Source organism: Fukomys damarensis, unplaced genomic scaffold (genome assembly GCF_012274545.1).
Source record: "Fukomys damarensis isolate Sample0158 unplaced genomic scaffold, DMR_v1.0_HiC HiC_scaffold_20, whole genome shotgun sequence".
In the NCBI taxonomy this organism is placed as follows: Eukaryota; Metazoa; Chordata; class Mammalia; order Rodentia; family Bathyergidae; genus Fukomys; species Fukomys damarensis.
In genome coordinates, this window is record NW_022900932.1 from 5,884,653 (window position 1) to 5,908,158 (window position 23,506).

The following is a 23,506-nucleotide window of genomic DNA, read 5'->3' on the forward strand; positions in this document are numbered from 1 at the left end:
TTTTTTAAAGTTCTCTATAAATAACATACGCCCACATTACTTGCAATTGCTGGGGAATTTGCATTCCCACAGCCTTTTATACTCTCCAGTGGCCAATGAACTTCATACCTTTGCTATTTTTAATAATCTTATATTGAAGAAATTTGGATGCTGACCCACCGGATTTAATACATTATCGCTTCCCTCCCCCCTGGTTACAGAAGCTTAATTCTATAACATAGCTTCTTTTGGTGAAGTCAGTTGTGGTCCCTCCCTTGAATCATTCAGGTTTCTTTGCTTTGGATAAATACCCACATCATATTTATAGCCTACCTCTGTTTTAATAGAGTCGGAGAAATTATCTTGCAAGAAGACACTAGCACAATATGATGAAAAAGAGAGAGAAAATAACCATGGGGATATTTTCTGGAATAGTATCTCATAACATTACCTGCTGACATCTCCCCCAGACTCACTTAAGTACTGGTTAAATGCAGATTTCAGAGCCTGTGGCTTGGAGTCAGTATATGGAATTCAGTGAGAATCTAAAGGTGCCTTCTCTACAGCTTTCATTTTGGGAAACACTCATGCAGAATTTGCTGCCTTCTTCTAAACCATAGGGATGTGTTTTGAGAAGGCATCTGCATTTTTTAGACAACTGCTTTCCCTTGTGATGTTTCTGAACTCTACCTCTACTTTGCAGGAAGCCTATGGTATTTTAAACAGATTTGAAGTCGAAGTAACCAAAGAAGAATCAGAAGCAGTTGATACTTTGAGATATTCTTTCAACAAATTACAGATCAAAGCTGTAAGTACGGTTTTAATTATTTTACGTCACTGTTTCCAGGAACATATATTTTATTCTTTTGAGCAGTGTGTTATTTATAACAACTTTTATGAAATATGATGTACATACCATAAAGTTTACCATTTTGAAGTATACAATTCAGTGTTTTTTTTTAGTATACCCAGTTCTATAACTACCATCATTATCTAATTTTAGAACATTTTTATCATCCCCCAAAAGAAGCTCTGTATCCATTAACAATCACACCTATTCTGCCTCTTACCCCAGCCCTGGTGATCTTGAATCTACTTTCTTTCTCTGTGGTTGCCTTCTCTGGACATTTAACATATGAGGAATCATGCAGTATGTAGACTTTTGTAACTGTTTCTTCCATTTAATTTAGATTTTCAAGCTTCATCCGTGTTGTCCCATGTAATGCCAATATTGAATTTTCTTAATGGTTAATGATTTTAAGCATCTTTTTCATATGGCCACTTTATTGGCCATTTATATATCTTCTTTGGAGATATATGAATTTAACTCTTTTGGGTTTTTTTTGGTACTGGGGATCCAACTCAGGTCCTTGCACTTTCAGTGTAGGCAGCGGAACCACTGAGCTAAATCCATGGCCCTATTTTGCTAATTTTTAAGTTGAGTTGTCTTTTTGTTGCTGAGTTCTTTTATATTCTGGCTACTAGTCTTGTTTGTTTAAGTTTTTTAGTATTAGTAATAAAACCCAGGGCCTTTGCACTGAACTATATTCCAGTCCCATTTCTTACTTTTTTCTTTTTCTTTTTTTAAATTTTGAGATCAGATCTTGCTAAGTTGCCTAGGCTTACCTAAACTCGGATTTTCCTGCCTCTGCTTCCTGGGACTGCACATGTGCTACCATATCCTGAGTAGATTTTTAATTCTGATAAAGTCCAATTTAGCTGTTTTTTTTTCTTTTGTTGATTATGTTTTGGCATAGGATCTAGAAAATGGTTGCCTACTCCAGGGTTACAAAGATGCACTTTTATGTTTTTTTGTAAGAGTTGTAATTTTTGGCCTTTACTTTTAGGTCTGATTCATTTTGAGTAAATTTTCATATATAGTGTAAGTTGGCAGTGGAACGTTGTGCAAAAGCATGTGTATTTCATGCAGTTATCATAGCATGCCATATTGAACAAGCTATCCTTTTGCTAATAAACTGTCTTGACATGCTTGTGGAAAATCAATTGAAATGTAAGGGCTTAATTCAGATTCAATTCTATTTTGTTGATCTATGTATCTAGATTTTTGCCTTGGCTAGTGAAGGTTTAAGCAGAAGCTTTTAAGACCATTTGGAGGGTATTTGCAAAAAAAAAAAAAAAATTTTTTTTTAAACCTAGAATAATAGCACTTCCTTTCAGGGAATTTCTCCAACCATTATAGTCATGTGAACCTACTAGATTCCTAGTTGCCACTCCCTGTGGTCGTCATGGCCCCACAGGCTGCATGGCACCCCCGCTGGGTCTGTGATAGCAACTCTTTTCCTGGCTCTAGTGATGACGTGAGCTGGGTCAGCCAGAGAACTTTTTGCTAACTGTAGTTAGCAAATGACAGAGAAAATGACTTTGCCTCTTGGGTCACAAACTGGAATGATTTGAGTCCCCTGTATGTGCAGATGGGTTGTTTATGTATTTTATTACAAGTAAGCAGAGGCATCGTTGTTCCCACAGGACATCTGTGAGATAACAAACCTGCCAGAATAGGATCCTTGTTTTATTTTCAATATGTGACGTTCACTCTCCTGTGGAACATGCTTTTTTATTCTAGGTTTCTGTGCAAGACGAGCTAGTTCAGGTGCAGCCCATGTTTAAAAGTAGCCTCCTTGAAGCTGTGGAAGATTTTCGAGAGGATGTAAAGAACTTTGCCGAAGCTTACGAGACGGTAATTTACATATTAGCCTACCATGTATTAGAATGTTATGTTTATATGACATGGAAGTGATGAACCCTGACACATAGGTACACTATATTTAAGCATCTGTGTTTGCATATTTACAGCTATCAAACTAAGAGGATAGCTGCTCTTTTAAGCATGTTTTGTGGAGGAAAACAAAAACAGACCTGACATTTGAAATGAGTAAAATAACATTCCATGAGAGGAACAGAGGACCTGGTCTTGTCTTTGTCAGAGCCAGAATTGTAATGCAGTGATTGGAAAGCTGTAAGAAACTATAAATGCCCTACTACTTAGAGCAGTGTGCAACTGATTTTGCATTTTCACTAATTCTTAGAGAACTGAAAGGGTCACTGAACATAAATAACTGTTATAATGGACCAGTGACACAGATCATTCAACCCGATATTCTCACAATGTCTAAGTCCTTCAAATTAAACTCAAAAGTTGGATGTATTTAGCTGGGCGTGGTGGTACACACCTGTGATCCCAGCACTCAGGAGGCTGAGGCAGGAGGATCACTGTGAGTTCGAGACCAGCCTGAGCTACATAGTGAGTTCCAGGTCAGTCTCAACTACATAGTAAGACCCTGTCTCAAAAAAAACAAAAGAACAAACAAAAAAGTTGGATGTATTTGCCTAACTATTCCTGTCTTAATGGGCACAGTGGATCTATTGTTAAAGTAAAATTTAAAATGGCGTCAAGGTCTGAAGAATCTCTAAGCAGACAAAGCCAGCTTGGCAATCTAAGTGACCTTAACCTTGCTTGATTTGCAACGAAGTGAAACTAAACCTGAGCTGTTTCTTGCAAATGTCTATATTGCAGAGAAGCAGAATGTAAGCTCAGTCAACTAGAGATATCAAACAAATGTATATCACTAGGGACTTTCCAACAAGATGTCGTGAAGAAGGCAACTGTACCACTGTAACCAAATGTTTTCTTTATATTACTTTTGCATTTCTTCTATAAAAGCACATCCCTTGCTTTAGTGGAGCCTTGAACTATGTCTGGTTTAGAGTTGCCCTGTTTGTGGAACGCAGTATGAATGAATAAACTCTACAGGTTTTTTTTTTTTGTTTGGTATTGGGGATGGAACTTGGAACCTTGAGCTTGCAAGGCAGGCAGTGGCACCACTGAGCTAAATTCCCAGCCCAACTCTAAAATTTTATTGGGCTTCAGTTTACCTTCTTAACACTATTATCTTGGGAATCTGGTCTCTTATTTATATGTGCATAATATTCATGATACTATAGACTGTTAATATCCTTAATGCCCTTCATTTTCTAATGGGGACTAGTCCTTGTTATTTTAATCTGTCACCATCTAAGAAGTTATTTCATTCTTTTGCTTTCGTGGGGGGACTGTTTTTGGAGGGTTATTTTGCAAATGTGTAGTTGCTCTTGGCCAGGAGATTGCCTTCTGCTTGTTCCAAGTATTCAACCTGAATGGGTCTCTATTTCCGTATTGGGCTGAGCAGTTAGTACAAGGAAGCTGTTCTCAGAGTTCTTTTATTAATTATTGCAACACAGTATCATCATTTATAATAAATGAAATTCAACAGAGCTGTTGTGGTACACATTTCATGCAGAATGAGTTTGTTGCATGTTTAAAATTAGCTGCGTCGAGGTCCTTTTCAAAATGAATGGGAGCCAGAGTGATAAAAGTGTTCTAAAGCTGATTGTGGTCATGGTTGCACAGTTCTGTGAATGTACTAAAAACCATTGAATTGTACATTTTATGTGGGTGAATTGGATAGTATGTCTCAATAAAGGTGTTATAAAAAATAAGTGAAGCTTCAAATATGGGATGAAATTAGACCATTTAAATGAAATGTAATCATATTTATTTAAAAGGAAATACCAGATAGACCCAATGAATAGGCAAATACATCTAGCTAAGAATGAAAATGGACATTATATTATTTCTTGCAGGAAGGACCTATGGTTCCAAATATACCACCCCAAGAAGCTAGCAATAGGCTACAGATATTTCAGGTAAAAATCACTTTTTATTTGCTCACACTGACAGTGTATTCTTTTTAAAGATGATTGTATGGGGAATCTTATAGTTTACCTTATAACAGAGAAGTTGATGTTTAGAGTACATGGAGGCTTTCATTACTGTATATTCTAATCTTCTAAATGATGGGTTTAATTCCTTCAGTGTATCTCACCAGGCTCTTCTCCACAGAATGTCTCTGTATTTTTAAAGAATAAGACCCTGACTGTGAATTTAAGTAATATTGTAGTTTCAAGCATAGAACATGATATGTAAAGTATATAAAAATATATAGTATAATAAAATACATGAGTTTAAATATTGGCAGATGGTTTCCCTGCCCTCCCTTTATATCCATTGTTACTCTTTTCTTTTGTATCCATCACTTTCAACTTCCCAGCTCAGACTGTATAAATTCATTGCATCAGGTCACTGTCTTTTTCTTTTTCATTTTTCCATTAAGTTCATTGGTACATTTTTTAAAAGTTCATTGGTACATTTAAAGCAAATGATGCAGTTACATTCATCATCAGGATCTTGTATCTTTACATGACATATCTTGGTTCTTATTTTTTCCCCATTCCCCTGCCCTCCCTTCACCCCCTTCACCCTTCCCAGACTTTGTTTCATTTTTTTTCACATTTTTTCTTTTCCCTTATTTCCTTTCCCCTCTCCTTCCCACTTCCCCTTTAGCCATTTTCTTCCTGTTTCACCCTCTCAATTATACCATTTGAACCTTATTTACACTTGTAGTTTTCACACCAGAGAAACTATTTGGTATTTATTCAAGTGTGTCCTACTTACTTCACTTAAGAGTGTTCCCCGTGTTTGTCTACTCTCAGGTTGCCAAGCACATCTCGAGAAAAACCAAATACCCATTTGGACTAATGTTCTAAAAATTCCTGGATTACTCTATAAATTAGCTGTTCAGGAGCATCAGCCAGTTTTGTTCTTTTGTTCCTGTTCTTTTTTCTGTTTCCTACAGTGGCTGAAAAATAATGTTTATGTTCTTTCAGTTCTCTAACCCTCCTGCACTCTCAGCATTTAAAAAATATTCATCAGATGCCTGTTGTGTCCATACAAATTTGATAAAGCAATGGCTTTTACTTCGGAGCTGCTAAGATCTGACAGGGAGACAGAGCAAGTCAGAGAGGCAATTCCAAAGTCTAGTGCTGAGTGCTGTGATCTAGCTCTGAGGACTCAGGTTTATGGAGACCAAAGTACAGGGCTCCCAGCCCATGTGGGAGCTGTCAGGGCAAGCAGTTTGCCCAGAAGAGGACATCTGTCTAAAGTGCAACTTTGGGGATTAGACTTAGACAGGGGGAGGAGGAAAAGGCAACCTGGTAGGATTTGCAGTGTGTACCAAGGCCCTGGAGTTAGGAGGGAAGCAGGGAAATTTAGGAAGGTGTTGACCACAGGTAACTGTGGATAAGGGCTTGAGGTTACTATACTGCTATGTAGACTGCACACATCCTGTTAATACTTAGCTTTCCAAATCTAGGATATTTAGATTCCACATCAGAGGAAAAAGATTAAAAATGCATGCACTGACTTCGAGGATTTAAAGTGTTAGCACCATTTCAAATGGAGCTAAAATGGAATCTTCCATGTTTTGGGCTTTTTATTTCATGTAGAGAAAACAGAGTTGAATGAATTCTTCTAATACTTTACTTGTTTTTTAACCCTTTAGGAGATAGGCCAGTCTCCAATAGCGAAGAAGCCTGAATTACAGATTTTTAAAAAGGCAGTTTTCTCACTTTTAGTTGTTTGTAGAGTTACTTGAATATATAAGGTCTCCCGGAGACCACTTAATTTATTAAATAAATGATTTTATATTAAATGGGTGCTTTTAGAGAATGCTTGAAAGTTAACTTTCTTAAGTGATTGATTTAACCCTGGAAGCCTGGTGTAAGCATAAATTTGCCTCACAAATTCTTGTTTCATAGAAACTACTAAGTAAATGAAACTTTTATCTCAGATATGATAGATTTTACCTTAATGGAATCTGGGTTAATTATATTTGTGCTTTTAAAACCTTTGTTATAGGCCAATTTTGATGATCTATGGAGGAAATTTGTTACATATTCATCTGGTGAACAGCTTTTTGGATTGCCTGTGACTGACTATGAGGTTTTACACAAAACAAGGTAAGTTGTGAAAATGTACAAAGTATTGCATGCAAATAGCTAAGTACTGCCTATTAGAAAAACCATGTCATTTTTAGTTCCTTGATCATGCAGAAAAGAAAATGGCTTGGAACACCCTTAAATAGTCCTCTGTTCTTGACCTATTAGACAGACAGTCTCCATATAGGAAAGAAGTATTCTAGGGAAGTAGAAAACACAGTGCAAATATTTTAGACATGTGTGGCCCAAAGTTAGCTTATGCTGTACTTTTTCTTTGTACTAAGTTTTGAATGGTATCAGCAGTTGTGCAGAAGTGTTACAATTTTGAACGACTCTCCCTAGCACTTAGAGCTGAGTTGCTCTTTCTCACTGGGGAGACATAGAATTTCTTGCAATTGATGGCCAAAGGATGCACTTAATTTGAACAATAGACCTAGGATTTAAACAAATACATTTAAGTAGAACTTTATGTAGAACTTTCCTCAAGAGCAACATTAAAACAGCACTATTATCCTAGTAGGGTTCTGGCTTGACAAAAGAACTTTATGTTGGTTTTCTTCACTCAGCATGAAAATTTCATGGCATAATAGACAAGAAATTTTCTGAAGAGAAAGAAATGTGACAGCCATTGAAGGCAGATGGTTTATATTCTTTTTCAAAGCGTTTATCACCTATATTAACCCAAAACCAATTGTGTCAGAATCGCAGGTCTCTTGATTCCCATCGTTTGCTTACCGAATTACAACCTCTGGGACTGAGTCCTAGGAAGCCCTAACTTTTACACATTCTCTAGGCAGTTCTTATGCACACGTACTGTCTACGGCTGTACCACCCAAAACACGCCCAATCTCGTCTCACTACCCTGAGATTCAGTGTGCTAACCGTCGGCTTAGCAGGGCATATAATCATCACTATTTACCTTCTGGACCAATGGACAATTTTTCATTGATATTATATTATAATTTTAGGTAGAATAAACCAAGACTTCCTCAGTACAGCCAACTCCTCCGCAGCTCTCGCGCAGGAAGATGGAGCAGCCCCTTCTGTGTACACTAATTCCACATTTCAGACCCATCTCCAGTGGATCTCTAGCCTAGCATTGTGATTTTTCTTGCAATTCCACTGTCAAAGTTCAAGACCATTGCCGACTTAGCTATTGATAATTTTGTTGCAGAGAGGGCTGCTGTCTTCTTTGCATCATAAGTACAAAGGCAGACTCTGTGGAGATGGGAAGGAGAGCTGGGGATGTAGGGAGACGAGAAGGCAGGAGGGGAAGGGGAAATGGAAATGATTAAGATGCAATATGAATATTTACCTGTTTCCCAAGATGAATGCAATTATTATGTATCGCAGATATACACTAATAAAAAAGAAACATAAATTTGAATGACCAATTCAATGAAATTTTTCATTTCTGCTTCATTGATTTCCTTTGAATATACATCTACCTTCAACACTTATAAACTATGTCAAATAAAATTATAGAAACCTCATTGTAAATACTGAAAAAATACCATCACTTACCTGTTTCACAAAATGGGATAGTCTAATTCTTATGGCAAAATATGGTGTGTTGAGGCCCTTGCCTCTAGAAATATATTGTTCACAGATGAAATACTGAATTTAGTAAAACTCATGCAGGTTATCTGAAGACTCACAACCTGAGATTTCACGGATAAAATCAACTTCACCCTCCAACAGAGTCTAGAGTGCTGCTTTCTGTCTCTTTTCTGTTTAATATTGGGGAAACATTATTTTATCAATTTTCTTCTTTTTGCTGTAGCAGTAGGTGTTACAGTTTGGGTCTAGATGTCCCCCTGAAGCCTCATGTGGTCATAAGCTTAATCTAGAATGTGAAGCTGGAGATGATTCACGGTATAGTGCTAGGCTCAAGGGCACTAGGATTAAGGGTGTGGATGCTACCTCCCCTAAGTAGTCTGGATAAGATAAAAGGGGCAGAAAGATGCTGGTTATCTGCCTCGTTGCCTTTGCTGCCTTGTGAGCACCATGTTGTTTCTCCTCTGCAATGCCTGTTTACCATCCCTGCCTTAGAGCCAGCTGATTATAGACTGAAATGTCTACAAACTATAACCCAGATAAACCCCTTCCCTTCCAACTTTGGGTGTCAGATATTTTTGTCTCAGCAACAAGAGAAAAGTAACAGGAGGAAAATGAAAACTTCTGAATTCTTAGCTGTTTTATGTTATTATAGACAGCTAAGTTAGATAGAAATTAATAGTCAGAGAGGGACAGGGCTGTTGAGGATGTCAGCAGGAAAAATAAAGACATCAGAATTGTCACCGGAGGCACATCTGAAGAAGACCAGGCCTCAAAGTAAAGATGCAACAACCAGGCCTACATGGCTCCCCTGCTGGATCAACATTAGCTAAGAGGCTATACTGTTAATCTTATTGGTTGATTATAGTTTGACCCACATTGTACTCACCTTGTGATTTTGTACCTGCATCATGATTTTGCTGTATAAAACATTCTTAGGGAGTGGCTTTGGTAGCAGTCTATTTTGGGGTTCCCTGTTGTCTCTCAAGAGCTATATCTCAATAAATTTTTCCTTCTCTTAACCTCCGTCATTCTTTAGAATTCATTCTTTGATTTTGAGGGACATGAACTCAGCGTATCTGACATCTGGCAGGTTGGGAGTTATGTTTTTCCCCTATTACCGATACGAAAGCTAAACAAGCAAAGGACTGAAAAAAATGCTGTCACTAGAATTCAGCTATTGTTTTTGTTTTTGTTTTTTTTTTTGAGACAGGGTCTCACTCTATTAGTTGAGACTGACCTGGAACTCACTATGTAGCCCAGGCTGGTCTTGAACTCACAGTGATCCTCCTGCCTCAGCCTCTCCCGAGTGCTGAGATTATAGGCGTGCGCCACCAGGCCCGGCTAGAATTCTGTTTTGAAAGATGACACAGTACCTTTGGAAACACAATAAGAAACCTGAACAGTGACATGCTTATAATCCCTACGCTACTGTGTTTAGTAACTCCATCATTCTTCTCTTATTATTTTAGTCATGATTGGAAATAACTAGCAAGTATTAATGAAATAATTCTTAGTATGGTAAAAAAGCCAACAAGTCAGGGATGGGAAAAATAATCTAGTATTTCAGTATGTGCCTTACATTTATAGAAGGGTCTAGATTTTTCCCTTAACAAAATAACCCGATGAATTGTCAGTGTCAGGTTATGGTATGATTTGGAATATTCAGAAACTGTTAACTTGATCTAATTGGTAAAGTTTTAACAAAATCTTTGCGTTGGAAGCTGATATAATTGTATGTATTGGGTATCTAAGAGATATTATACATATTAACTGAATCAACTCTACTTATCCAAAGTGTAATTTATTTTAAAGATATACATCATGCAATGTCTTTTATTTTTTTCCCCAGGAAAGAACTCAACTTGTTGCAGAAGCTGTATGGGTTGTATGATACTGTAATGGGCAGTATTAGTGGTTATTATGAAATACTTTGGGGAGATGTAGATATTGAAAAAATTAACGCAGAACTTCAGGAATTTCAAAACAGGTGAGTTTCAGTTGAATTAGCTAACTTTTCTGTAGAGTTTATCTTCTAATATCCTATAGGTACAATATAGCTATATATGTTTATAATCCCTTCTTCACAGAAATAGACAGGTGGTAAATTTTTTTCTCTTTCTTTCTGGAAGATGTCGTAAACTTCCTAAAGGGCTCAAAGACTGGCAAGCATTTTTGGATCTCAAAAAGAGAATTGATGATTTCAGTGAGTCATGTCCTTTACTGGAAATGATGACCAACAAGGCGATGAAACAGAGACACTGGGATCGAATCTCCGAGTTAACCAAAACCCCATTTGATGTGGAATCTGATTCTTTCTGTCTCAGAAATATCATGGAAGCACCACTCCTTAAAAATAAAGATGATATCGAGGTACCTTAAGAGTATGAGGTCTTATCAGTGGTCCATTCAAGAATGTGTTTTTTTTTCTTTTCTGAGAATTGCACAAATAGACATTTTCTTTTCTTTTCTTGATTTTTTCTATTTGCTTTCTAATTAACACATAATAATTGTACGTGTTAATGGGGAACAGTGTGATACTTGAATGCAGTGTGTAGTGATCAAATCTGGGTAATGAGCATCATTTCCATCTCCTTATCATTTCTTAATGTTTGGAGCCTTCAGGTTCCTCTCTTCTGTTTCTTCATGAAATATATCATGAGATATTGTGAACTGTGGTCACCATACTGTACTGCACATTACTGCTTATTCCTTGGATCCCCTGTATTTTGTTGCCTCTTAGCCGAACTCTTCCTATCTGCCCTCCCCTCCCTCGCCTGGGCCTGTCCCTTTGAAATTAACATCGTTAGTTTCAAAATATGAGGGAGAAAACAGGGATTTAGTTTCTTCTATGTCTGATTTATAGAGATTTTGGAAATCTTAGGCGATGTTTTGACTCCTCTAGTTTTTTTTTTTTCTCATTGAGTTTATTGGTACATTTTAGGTATACAGTACAGTTGCATTCATCATTGGGATCGTGTACCTTTACATGACAGGTCTTGGTTCTCATTTTTTCCCCTTATCCCTGCCCTTCCTTCACCCCCTTCTCCCTTCCCTATTTACAAATACTTTATTTCCCTTTTTTCATTTTCTCATGTTTATTTTCTTTTCCCTTATTTTCCCTTATTACTTTTCCCCCACCCTTCCCATTTCCCCTACACCTTTATCCCTTTTCTTCCTATTTCACATTGTCAATTATATCACTGGGATCTTATGTACCATTATAGTTTTTTCACACCAGAGAAACTATTCGGTATTTATACATGTATTTCTTATTTATTTCACTTAGGACTATATCCTCAATATATATCCATTTTCCTATGAACAACTCTAATTTCTCATTCTTTATAGCTGAGTAGTATTCAATTTTATAGAAAAAAACATATCTTCTTTATCCAGGCTCCAACTGATGGACAAATGAGCTGTTTCCAAGTTTTAGCTATTACAAACTGCCGCTATAAACATAGGTGCGCATATATCTCTGTGATATGATTCTTTAATTCTTTTGGAAAGATACCCAGCAGAAGACTCCTCTAGTTTTTGAAATAAGAGGTTTTGAACTTTATTATTTACCAATAAACTGGTAAAGCACTTGATGGTGAAGTAGGAATTGAGATCTGTCATATCCATAAAGTTAACGTGAGTGATAGAAATGTTTTCATAAAAGACGTGAGTCTGTCCTTTTGGAATTGTAGATATGGCTTGGACTCATGAGAATAAGACAGTCATAGAAATTTTAATAATGAAGCTAATTATGTAGATTCTTGGTGTACTGGGGCCTGAAATAATACTAGGAAAATGATGGTGACTTGGTAATTATTTCAAGCAGTGATGTTAGTATACTCTGTTAGAAAGAGTAGTGCAAACAGACAAGTGGCATACAGTATCCATAGCAAACTGACAGAACTTCTGACCTACTTCCTATTAAGAATAGGCATTTTATCCTGAGTTCCATCCTGGTACTGGAAAAAAAAAATAGATGTTTTATTAGACTAGCTCTCTACTGTGCACTCTCAAAATGTAGACTTTTGGGCTGGGATTTAGCTCAGTGGCACCACGCCTGCCTCACAAGTGAAGGTCCTGAGTTCATTCCCTGGTTAAAGAAAAAAAAAAAAGTGAGCTTTTCCGGAATATCCTGGCTTTCATAAAATAATCTTGGACTTCAAGGAGATCATGTGATATTTGAAATACATTCATTTGGAGCCCTTCAGTCTATCCTTCTGCCCTTAACTGAACTTCAGTTTAAAAACACTTGTTTTATATAACATTTATTTATTGAGTTCTGGGTAAATTTTCCTCAGACTTATTTTTCCAAATGTCTGCTTCTAGGGGTGGCGGGGATTCTCTCCACTTTAGCTGAAAATTCCAATTAGAAATGTAGTCAAGAAAAACAAAAAACCGAAGGGGTCAAATTCCATTACCTCATGAGAATGTGCTACAAGAAAATAATTAGTCGTCAGAGAGTCATAAGGTTCTGCTGTGAACCTGCCCCACAGGAGCCTTGGTTTTTCTTGGTTGCAAAATGACTCACTGAACCAAATGACCCCCGAGACTCTTCCAAGCTAAAACATTCTGTGATCTTATGATGCACTTAATTTGTAGTCGAAAAATGTATGCCTTGTTCTTTGATATTTTTTTTTCCTCCAAAGGACATTTGCATATCTGCCAGTAAGGAAAAGGATATTGAAGCGAAGCTGACTCAAGTGATTGAGAACTGGACCAACCAAAACCTAAGTTTTGCAGCGTTTAAGGGAAAAGGAGAACTTTTGCTGAAAGGAACTGAATCAGGAGAAATTATCACTTTAATGGAGGACAGTCTGATGGTCTTAGGTTCCTTACTAAGCAACAGGTAATTTTATAATTTGGGGAAGAGGTTTTAATTTGGTGTTTATGGTATAAAATACTAGGTAAGTGCCTAGTTTTATAGCTGTGCCATCGTAAGTGATTCTGCCTACTTTCTCTTGTCTGTTCCGCTCTCCCTTCCCTGTTTTTCCAGACTGGTGCCATTCGAATTATCTGCCCCCCCCAACCCCCGTGAGCACCTTAAACTGTGCTCTGGCTCTGCATGAGGTGATGTCTTCATTTTTCTCTTCTCTGTCTTTTGTTCCTCTGATTTGTCATCATGTTCTCTTTGACTCACCCTGTCCAAGCATTTACACATCAGCCCGGGAAGAGCCAACTTGTCACACAGGAAAGCGACATACAGCTAGGGGCTTGGCACTTGAAAGCAGTCATATCTGTATGGGGTCCTCGAGAGAGGCAACCTGTTCACCACTGAACCACTGGAGCAGCTACAAGGGCCCTGTTGTTCTCAAGTGCACCTTCACGAAGTTACTATGGGCTACATCAGATTACGTATTTTATCAGGTCTCTAGTTTGTACGTCTGCAGCCTCTTCACTCCTGGTTGTACAGCAGTTTTTGACTGTTCTTCCCCCACATACACCTGGGATATTTGTTAAACCCTAACATTACTAGAGGCCAGAGTGCAGAGAGCATGGGAATTCTAATATCCCCTCTCCAGAAGGGATCGCTGGTGAACGCATAGCATCCTGAATGTCCTCTGGCCCCCACGGCAGCCTTCTGTTTGGATAATGTTCCAATCTCCAAAGCTCTTTGTCTAGAAGGTTCTGGGTTACATGCATTGCATATCTTGCTATCTTGACTTCTCAGATGACAACCTCTGCCTGCAGCAGAGGAATTCTGGATTTAAATTCTTGAATTTCTTACCGGAACAAAGCCTGATTAGTGATACTTCTTTATGGCACTAGTAAACTCAGTGTTAAGATCCTGCTAGAAAAATTGTAAGGCTGTCTTAAAAGTCATGACATTTTGGGAGATTGTCCTCGTAGACAACTTTGCAGCACCAAGTGGATTTGGAAATCCTGTTCCAGAGGTAACCACAGACGGACCTCATAGCAGGTGGAGCCTTATGCATGTCTGGGACAATCATGCTGTGGCTTTAGAAGGAGGTTGCATGTCTTCATGGGAGATGCTAGACAGTGCCTGGATTTAGAACTTTCCTGGTGGATGTCTGCTTCTATGGGATTTCATGGGCCTTCCTGTTAGCTACAGTGGGTGTTACCACAAGAAGTTGTATAACATAGGTACCTGGCCAAAGGAAAGAAATGAATTATGCTAGATTTTATTTGAGATCCCCTTTCTTCTTCTTTTTTTTTTTTTTTTTTTTTTTTTTTTTTTTTTTTCTATGGGGATCAAACTCAGGACCTTGCCCTTGTGAGGCAGGCATGGCGTCACTGAGCTCAATCCCCAGCCTGAGATCTTTCATCATGTTGCAGAGTTATGCACTTCAAAAGTGATTCTCTCATTCTCTGTGCAGGACCATTTCTGGTCCTACATACATTGGTGCTTCAGTTCTCTGAAAGGCTTGCCTATGCCTATCTTAATTTTCATCTTTAATTTGAAGATCTTTTTGGCATATTTGCTGCCTTTTGGCTGGAGCCAGTGGCCAGAGGGGCAGTATACATTGGGTATCAGGAAAAGTGCCTCTTACTTGGAGCAGTTTTTGAACAGCTCCCTTTTGTAACTCCATGTATGGCATAGACTCCCAGAGAAGTTATGAGTTGCACTTTGAGCATCAGATTGTACCCAGAAAAGCCCCATTGTGTATGTGAGCTCCTTCAGGTCGCTCTGTCCTGGATGGAGAAAAGAGGTGAGACTCAAGTGTCCCCCGACCCCAGAAAATGCCACTACACTGCATCCAGACTACTTGCCACAGCCACCAACTGAAGTCAGCCTCTTGCCTTCTCTGCGGGTATTTGAGGTCTTCAGCCAGTAGCTGCTTATTACTTCTTCCCTGACATCCACACTATTGCCTTTCTCTGCTGTGCTCAGTCTTATGGATATCTTTCATTCTCATAAACACTCTATCTGGCCCTGATGATCAGAAAGCAAGAGCTGTACTATTTTGGGGTAGCTAATCTGGAGCCCCACCACTACAAAATTCAGTTGCAGTATCTGTGTAATCCGTAGTGGATAGGTGGGAAGGGTGCGTGTGTAAGTGGACAGCTGATGTCGTTTGACCCTAATTTTGCAGTGTAGTCTTCTTCCATATGAACCTGGTGGTACCTAACCTTCTCCTAATCTTTAGATCTGTCCCCATTTCTTTGATGATGTCTTAAAGACCATTCATAAAAGGGAAATTCCTGGCTAATGGCCTCTTACGTTCAGTAATCCCATAGGTCAGTAGCAAACTATCCGATGTGTTGCCCTCACAGACAGAAAGAAATAGTAACAGGCAGACAAGCATTTCATTAGCTGTGTGATATTTATTAGAGACTGTCCTTTTAGAACAAAATGCTCATTCCCAAAGGAATATTTGTAGTTTACTTTGTTAGGCCACACTGTTTTCTAATGTTCCTTGAAACATAATGTTTTCCATGCTTACTTTTTAGATACAATGCTCCATTTAAGAAAAACATACAGAATTGGGTGTATAAATTGTCCACTTCCTCAGATATAATTGAAGAGTGGCTAGTGGTACAGAACCTTTGGATTTATCTTGAGGCTGTGTTTGTAGGTGGAGATATTGCCAAACAGCTGCCTCAGGTAAATACAGCTTTCGTTATTACTCATAAGATGGTTTGGAGTGTGTATCTGCATGTCTCTGAGAAAGCCTTCTCAAATTCAGATGGTCAAGTCTTGACAAGCTAGGGGTTGGCAAGCTATGGCCCGCTCACACGTTTAAAATAAAGCTTTATTGAAACAGCCACATCCACTTATTTGCACATCAACAATGGCTGCTTCGGCACTATAACAGCAGAACTGAGTAGTTTTAACAGTGCCCATAAAGCCCACAGGGTCCAGACTATTTATTGTCTGTCCCTTCACAAAACAAGCAAAAAAGGACTAAATGCAAAGAGAGAAAAAGGTGATCTCTGAGTGACTTAGTATCAAAAAGAAAACTCATAATTTCAAACGGTGAAATATCCTGATTGAATATGGAAGAAACTTCAACCACAGTACTATTCAATTATCATGGTTCATCTCTTCCAAGAGCTAACTGTATAATGTTTGTCTGAGAATAGTATTCAAATTAACCTGTATCCTGTAAACCAAATGAACTGTTAGTAAGTCTGCTACTACCAGATCCAAAATATACTGGAGGGCAAAGAGATAGCCTTCGAAGACTGTAACTAAACTTTAAAAACAATTCTGTAGGGTTTTTCAAGTGAATGTCAATAACCAACTTTATCATAGTTTTAGACTATGAAAGTACCCTTCCTCTTATCAAGTTAAGCCTGAAATCAGTTAAAAATTCCTCAATTTCTCTGTCTTCAGACAACATCTTTATAGATCATAAATCAAGGATGAAAGGTATTGAAAATAGCTGGTTTATATTTTTAACACATTTTTTAGGACATGAAACTATGATATTGTTTTTAAATGAGCGAAGAGCATTTTTAAAAGAAGCCAGGATTATGCCAATTTCTTGAGGCATATTTTTGCAAATTAAATGCAAGGCTTTATGTCATTTATAGCAAATAGCAAGTTTTTATTTGGAAAAATGTAAATGAAGCTTTGTTTTGTTTTACTGTTTTTTTATTTTCTTTTTTTTTCCTGGGGTATTATTGAGCTGTAATTATTCTAAGGACCCTGAGATGAAATTATTTTCATGCTTCTTCAGTTTGCTTATCAAACGAAAACACCTAGGGTGCTGAAAGACTAGATTTGAACTTTAAGTTGAGAGCTGTGTAAATTAATCATGTGGCACTTCAAAAATGAATTATATGCAAGGGAACAAACAAATGATAAAACTCCATTGTGATAAAGCATTATTTTACTAAGAAGCTTTATAAAGTTTGGGGTTTTGTTCTTCAGAATTACTGTTCAGATGAAGAAATTTGCTTAAATTATGTTAGTCTGAGATTAATAGCTGTTGGGTTGAAGAACTGTAAGAAATTCCAAAGTGAAGACTTTGCTTTTTCAATTATCCAAACGTTAATCTTTACTGACTGTGGATTTGCTTTTAGGAAGCAAAACGTTTTCAGAATATTGACAAGTCCTGGATAAAAATAATGCAGCGAGCTCATGAGAATCCCAATGTGATTAGCTGCTGTGTTGGAGATGAAACCATGGGACAGCTTTTGCCTCATTTACACGAACAGTTGGAAGTTTGTCAGAAGTCACTCACAGGGTAAGAGTTAAATTTTGGGTTCTCACCAGACATGGCACAGGTGAATGGTCAATGCCTCCAGCTGTTTGCTATTATCTCATTGGAGATAATAGGGATTTTGTCCTCACTAAAAAAAAAAAAAAAAATCAGTGATTCAGGAAAAAAAATCACTTGGTAACATGCTGTTGTCACTGTTTGAAGGTATTTGGAGAAGAAGCGATTATTATTTCCAAGATTCTTCTTTGTATCTGATCCAGTTCTCCTGGAGATCCTTGGACAAGCCAGCGATTCCCATACCATCCAGGTATAACCTAAGTATCTGGGCTCTTCATCACTTTCCCCACAGCATGCATAATCAAGAATCAAAGCAAGTTAAAATAAAGGTAAAGATTATCTGGGTATGGAGGTGCACGCCTGTCATCCCAGCACTCTGGGAGGCTGAGGCAGGAAGATCACAAGTCTGCACCTATGCTGTTTCCTAGGCAACTTAGTGAGACCCTGCCTCAAAATTTTAAAAAACTAAAGAAAAGGCTGGGGATGTAGCTCAATGTGAAGGCCCTAGTTCGATCCTCAGGACTGCCATTAATGAATCAATCAACCAATTAGTCTACCTTAAACCTGTAGGCAGAAAAGATGAATATTAAAAATCGTATTGATTATTTTCCATGGATTCAGAGCCTGGCACAGTATGGTGGTGTTGATGAGCAGCGGTGACCCATCGTGCCGCTGAATAGCTGTGTGACCTTGACAAGCTTCTGAATTTTACGGTACCTTGGTTTCCTCATTTGTAAGAGCAAGACATTAATGGTTCCCATGTCACATTACATGAGGCACCATATAGCTTGTGCTTGCTGAATCTAATTCAGCATTATCGGAATTTTACTCTCAGTAGTTTTAGCAGAGGGTTGTGGTTTGGATTCATCCCTTTTTTCTTTCTAGAATGCTTCTCAAATGCCTTTAGCCATTTCCAAGAGCAATACTGCAGAAGGAAGAGAAAAAATTCTATCAAACCGAGCATGGAGTACCCTTCTGTGTACTGAAGTTTGAACCCAGGGCCTTGGCCCTGAGCTACAGCCCCAGCCCTTTCATTTTTTATTTTGAGGCAGGGTCTTGCTAAATTCTCCAGGCTAGGACTGAATTTGAACCCTCCTTCCTCATCCTCCCAGAATGTTGGGATGACAGATATGCTCCACCATGCCCAGTTTCTGTAAGATTTTAAAAAATACCTCCATTTTAGTCAGGCGTTAAAGCAGAGTCTGTATTGTTTGTTTTTAAGAAATGAGCAATAAATTCTTTTAATTTTTTCAAAGATAAAGAATTCTGAGGCTTTTAGAAACCTTTCCATGCTTTGAGTTTAGTCTTCTGTATGATGTTTTGGTTTTGTCTTGTTTATCCTACAGCCACATCTCCCTGCGGTATCTGACAACATAAATGAGGTGACATTTCATCCCAAAGACTATGACCGTATGATGGCTGTCATATCAAGAGAAGGAGAAAAAATTGTTGTAATTTACTTTGATTTTTAAATTTTGTTACTAGAATTTCTTTAAAAATTGAGGTTGATTTCCAAAGTGTACTAGTTTATGTAGCCACCAACAACGTAGGTTAAGGAGAACACATTAACAGAGGCAGGAGAAGCTAACATTGGGCTCTAATTCTATAGCTCTGGGTTTAGAGAAACTAGTTTGAATAAACCATTGGACTTTTCTGAGACTAGTTTTCTTACCTATACAATGAGACTTCAGAGTAGTTAACGGAATTAGTGATTAGGTGAGCTTACCTATAGTTAGTCTTGTATAAAGGAGAGGACAATTTGCTTTGCCTTGTGGTATTATGGTTTGTAAGTGAAGTGTGTGGCATATGTAAGAATCACAAATTAGTACCAATTTGCGATATGTCTGTGATGTATTTTCCAGTTGGATAACCCTGTTATGGCCAAAGGTCCTGTGGAGATCTGGCTTCTGGATTTGTTAAAAGTGCAGATGTCCTCTCTACACAACATCATCAGATCTGCATTCTATCAGATCAGTGACTCTGGGTTTCAGCTCTTACCTTTTCTCAGTCACTTCCCAGCACAGGTGAGCACACCGTACTACCTAACGGGGTGGGCGAGCAGCGGGTCTGTGGGTGGAGGAGGCTGTTGAGCTAGTACTTGGGAAGGCCTTGCCGCTGTCGTCGTCCCCTCCAGCTCCGAGCCACCTGCCCCACAGCCTGCACTGTCCTCAGCCAACACAACTCATCCTCTGGCCAGGGCTGTGCCAACTGCGCTGCCATCACCAAGGACACACGCGAAGGCTAAAACACGGAGAACACAGATGGGTGCATGTGTATGTCAGTAGCTAGATGAATACCATACAAGAATAGTGTGGACACGGGCACATATATAAAGGAGCGAGCAGACCCTTTCCTGAAGTGAAAGCCTTCTTGCCCTTTCATTCATTTTCCCCCTCAGGTGAGCAAAACTGGCGTGACATGGTAAGGGAGGCTTTCTCACGCAACGGGCTCTTTAAGGGGAGAGACCCAGGGGAAGAGGCCAGGTTGGAGCTCGTGTCCCCACGATCAGCCCTCCTGCCCTGTCTGTCTCAGATGTGCGCTGTAATGTGACAGGCAGCACTAAAACCCAATATTGAAGAACCAACAGCTTCATTAAATTTTCACTCCCAATGAATGAAAGTGGTGATTCCTAATCTGATCAGCAATAGTGTGAGATAAGCAACATCCAATGAGAATATAGGCGTTTTATTTTTACCCAAACTGTATTTCTTTTCTGACTGTTTTCCCGAAACCTGAACTCTACATCCTGAATTAGTGCACACCCAACTGGAGACAGCGGAAATGATATGAAATTGCTTATTCAGATCATACAAGTACAGATACAGAAAAAAAACCTTCATTGGATAGAATATTTTAATATTGTAATTTTAATATTGTGTAATATCTTTGACAAACTTTAATATTCTTACTGCCTTTGTGATAAAGCTTTATAAAATACTTAGTAAGCTGAGAAAAGAGCTCCTGAGGTTAACCAACCTATTTTCCCTCTCCCAGGAAAGCTCTAATTTTGAGCCCTATTTCTGGTGTCAGTATCCTGAATACTATATTCTGGGGTCTAATTTAGACTATGGATTTAGCATTGAGAGAAAAGCTCAATTCAAAAGAGTGGTAAAATTGAACAAAATATAGCAGGAAAGTTGGCTAGTTTTCAATACTTTTTTTAAAGTATGTCTTTTAAAGTTACTTTTTCTGAGTAACTGAAATTTGCCTGCTATCAAAGTGATTTAAAATTTTTGTCTAAAATTATTTAAGATTTTATATATGCTTTATTCTTTGTTTGTTTGTTTGCTTTTGTTTTTTTGAGACAGGGTCTCACTGTGTAGTTGAGACTGACCTGGAACTCACGATGTAGCCCAGGCTGGTCTTGAACTCACAGCAGTCCTCCTGCCTCAGCCTCCTGAGTGCTGGGATTACAGGCGTGTGCCACCATGCCCGGCTTATATATGCTTTATTCTAAAACATAGTTTAAGGATTATCAATACAATGGAAATTTTTGAAAAATAAAAATGGAAATAAAAATTTCCCATATTTTTATCACCCTGAAATAACTTAATGTTGTAGTGTATCCCCTTCTAGAATTTTAATGTGCTTATTATAAGCAGTAAATAATATTGGTGAGAATGAGCATTCGTTTTTATTTTAATGCAACGTCCTTTCATTTTAACCAGTAAGTCTTTTACTTTCTAGCATGAGTATAAAATCATAATTTAAAATTTTCTTGGTGACTCAGGAGAATTAAAGATTTATTCTTGGATACATACCATTATGCAGCGTTTTTTGGGGGTCCACTGGTCATATTTTTCTTGAAATCAAACACCCTTCTTCTACTATGCTTTTGTATCTTTTTCTTACCTCATTTGCCATCTTGGAGCATCTTAGGCTGCTGTCAGGGCCAGGATTGCCTGGTCTTGGGAGATTCCTGACATCACCTGTTTTCTCTAGGTCCTGTTGCTCGCCCCCTTCAGGTGCTTTTATTTACCTTCTCCGCATGCTCCATGATTTGCACAGCTCTAGCAGTAAAAATATCAGAGTTCCTGATGAGGCAAGGACAAAGCCTGGCTTGTCCTTGCTTTAGTTTCTGTGAAACCAAACAGTACCCACATCCTGCCCGCCCTGAATCCAGCTCTCTGTGAGATATGGAATTCCTTTTTGGGCCAAGTGCTTGTTCTTGGGTCTGTCGCTGGATTCTGTCGATGAACAAAGGTTCTTCGAATAACAACTGATTCCGTGAGGGGGTGAAGGTGGACGTGTTTGGGTTGCTTTTACTACTTCGCTAGAGAAGAAATTGTTGGTCTTAGGTGACACCCATTCACAATTTATGCTTTATCAAGACACTCCTCAAGGGTAAGCTTCAACCCCGTCTCTTCTGTAGACAGATACCTGTAGAGAGAAAGTGACATAAAGCCCTGAGCTGAGCGTTAGCGTGAGAGATCAAGAAAGGAGATAGACAGTATATTGTTTTTAGGAGATGCAAAAAGACTTTTGGAAAATTTTGCTGGAGACTAAGTATATGATAAAGAATTCATTCGTTCCATTTGCTTTTCTTAGAATGAAAAGTCATCTCATGGAGGTATCTGGCGGTCTGAGGTCCCTTTACAGAAACGTTTCTTAAGCATCATTCATAACAGGCCACGGTTTGAATGTGTCACCCAGAGTCCATGTGCTGGGAATGTAATTTTCAGTGGTGCTGTTGACAGGGGGAGCTGAATTAGAAGTGAGTCGGGTGTGGGGGCTGTGGCCTCTGGAGTGGATGAGTGTCATAACAAGAGGAGCTTAGTTACCATGGAATTAGTCATGGGAGCAAATGCAGCCCTCTCTGGGGCTAGTGTGCATACACTGCTTTGCCCTGCCTCCTGCAGTGAGGAGGTGAGCACCAGATGCTGAGCCCTGGGCCTTGAGCCTCCCATCCCCCAGAACTGAGAAGCACATTTCCCTTCTTTATAAATTACCCAGTTGGTGGCATTCTATTACAGCAACATAAAATGGACTAAGACAAATTAAGGGCAATAAATAGTGGCCATTATTTTAATTATTTATCTACTGCCTTTCCCCCAAAATAAGACCTAACAGCCTTGAAAACTGGAGATCAAAGCGCCAGCCCCAATCAGCCTATCTTTGCCTTACCTCCCATTGTAGAGTGGCCACTGAGCAAGAAAATAGTGAGGTATTATTTCTGCATGGTACTGGCCATCACCATGCTAATAACAGGCTAGGACTCATTTTCTTCTGGTTAGGTTTTTTTTGGTACCGAGGATCGAGCTCTGGTTCTTGCACTTGCAAGGCAGGTGGTGGCACCACTGAGCTACATCTCCGGCCCTGGTTAGGTCTTAATTTTGAAGAAACATGGTATGTACCTTAACATAATTAAATATAAACCTTAGAATGTCAGATGTTTTCCCTCCTTTTTTGGAATGGAAAAATGCATACCCCTCTTTCAGTTTAAAATGAGTAGAACCCTGTTTTCTTACATGTGTGACCTCAAAATTTTACTTGAGATATGCTTTAAATATTTGGCAAATTTAAACATTTGTCTGCTGGGTTTGTAGGTTGGGCTTCTGGGAATTCAGATGTTGTGGACACATGATTCAGAAGAGGCTTTACACAACGCAAAAGACGACAGGAAAATCATGCAAGTGACCAACCAGAAATTTTTGGATATTCTGAATACTCTCATTAGCCAGACAACGCATGACCTAACCAAATTTGATAGAGTGAAATTTGAAACTCTGATTACCATCCATGTGCATCAGAGAGATATTTTCGATGACTTGGTAAAGTATCTTTTTTCCTATACCAGAATAATTTAAGCCAGGGATTTAGCTCAGTGGCGCTGTGTCTCCCTCACAAGGTCCTGAGTTCAATCCCCGATGTTGGGTAAATAAAAGTGACTGCAGTTGCTTTTGGGCAACCCACTTTCTAGGTCCCCTCCTGTCTCTCTCAGGAGCTGT

At 38.7% G+C, this 23,506-nt stretch overlaps 1 protein-coding gene across 1 annotated transcript in view; it reads left to right on the top strand.

The window, feature by feature from the left end:
* Positions 1–23,506, top strand: part of Dnah8 (dynein axonemal heavy chain 8) — a 258,133-nt gene that overhangs the window by 85,670 nt on the left and 148,957 nt on the right. The window contains 13 exon segments of the mRNA XM_010638857.1: positions 683–787; positions 2,564–2,677; positions 4,621–4,683; positions 6,734–6,834; positions 10,223–10,360; positions 10,503–10,743; positions 13,020–13,219; positions 15,784–15,937; positions 17,362–17,525; positions 17,706–17,808; positions 18,905–19,009; positions 19,421–19,582; positions 23,105–23,329. Coding sequence (XP_010637159.1) covers positions 683–787; positions 2,564–2,677; positions 4,621–4,683; positions 6,734–6,834; positions 10,223–10,360; positions 10,503–10,743; positions 13,020–13,219; positions 15,784–15,937; positions 17,362–17,525; positions 17,706–17,808; positions 18,905–19,009; positions 19,421–19,582; positions 23,105–23,329 — 1,875 coding nt within the window.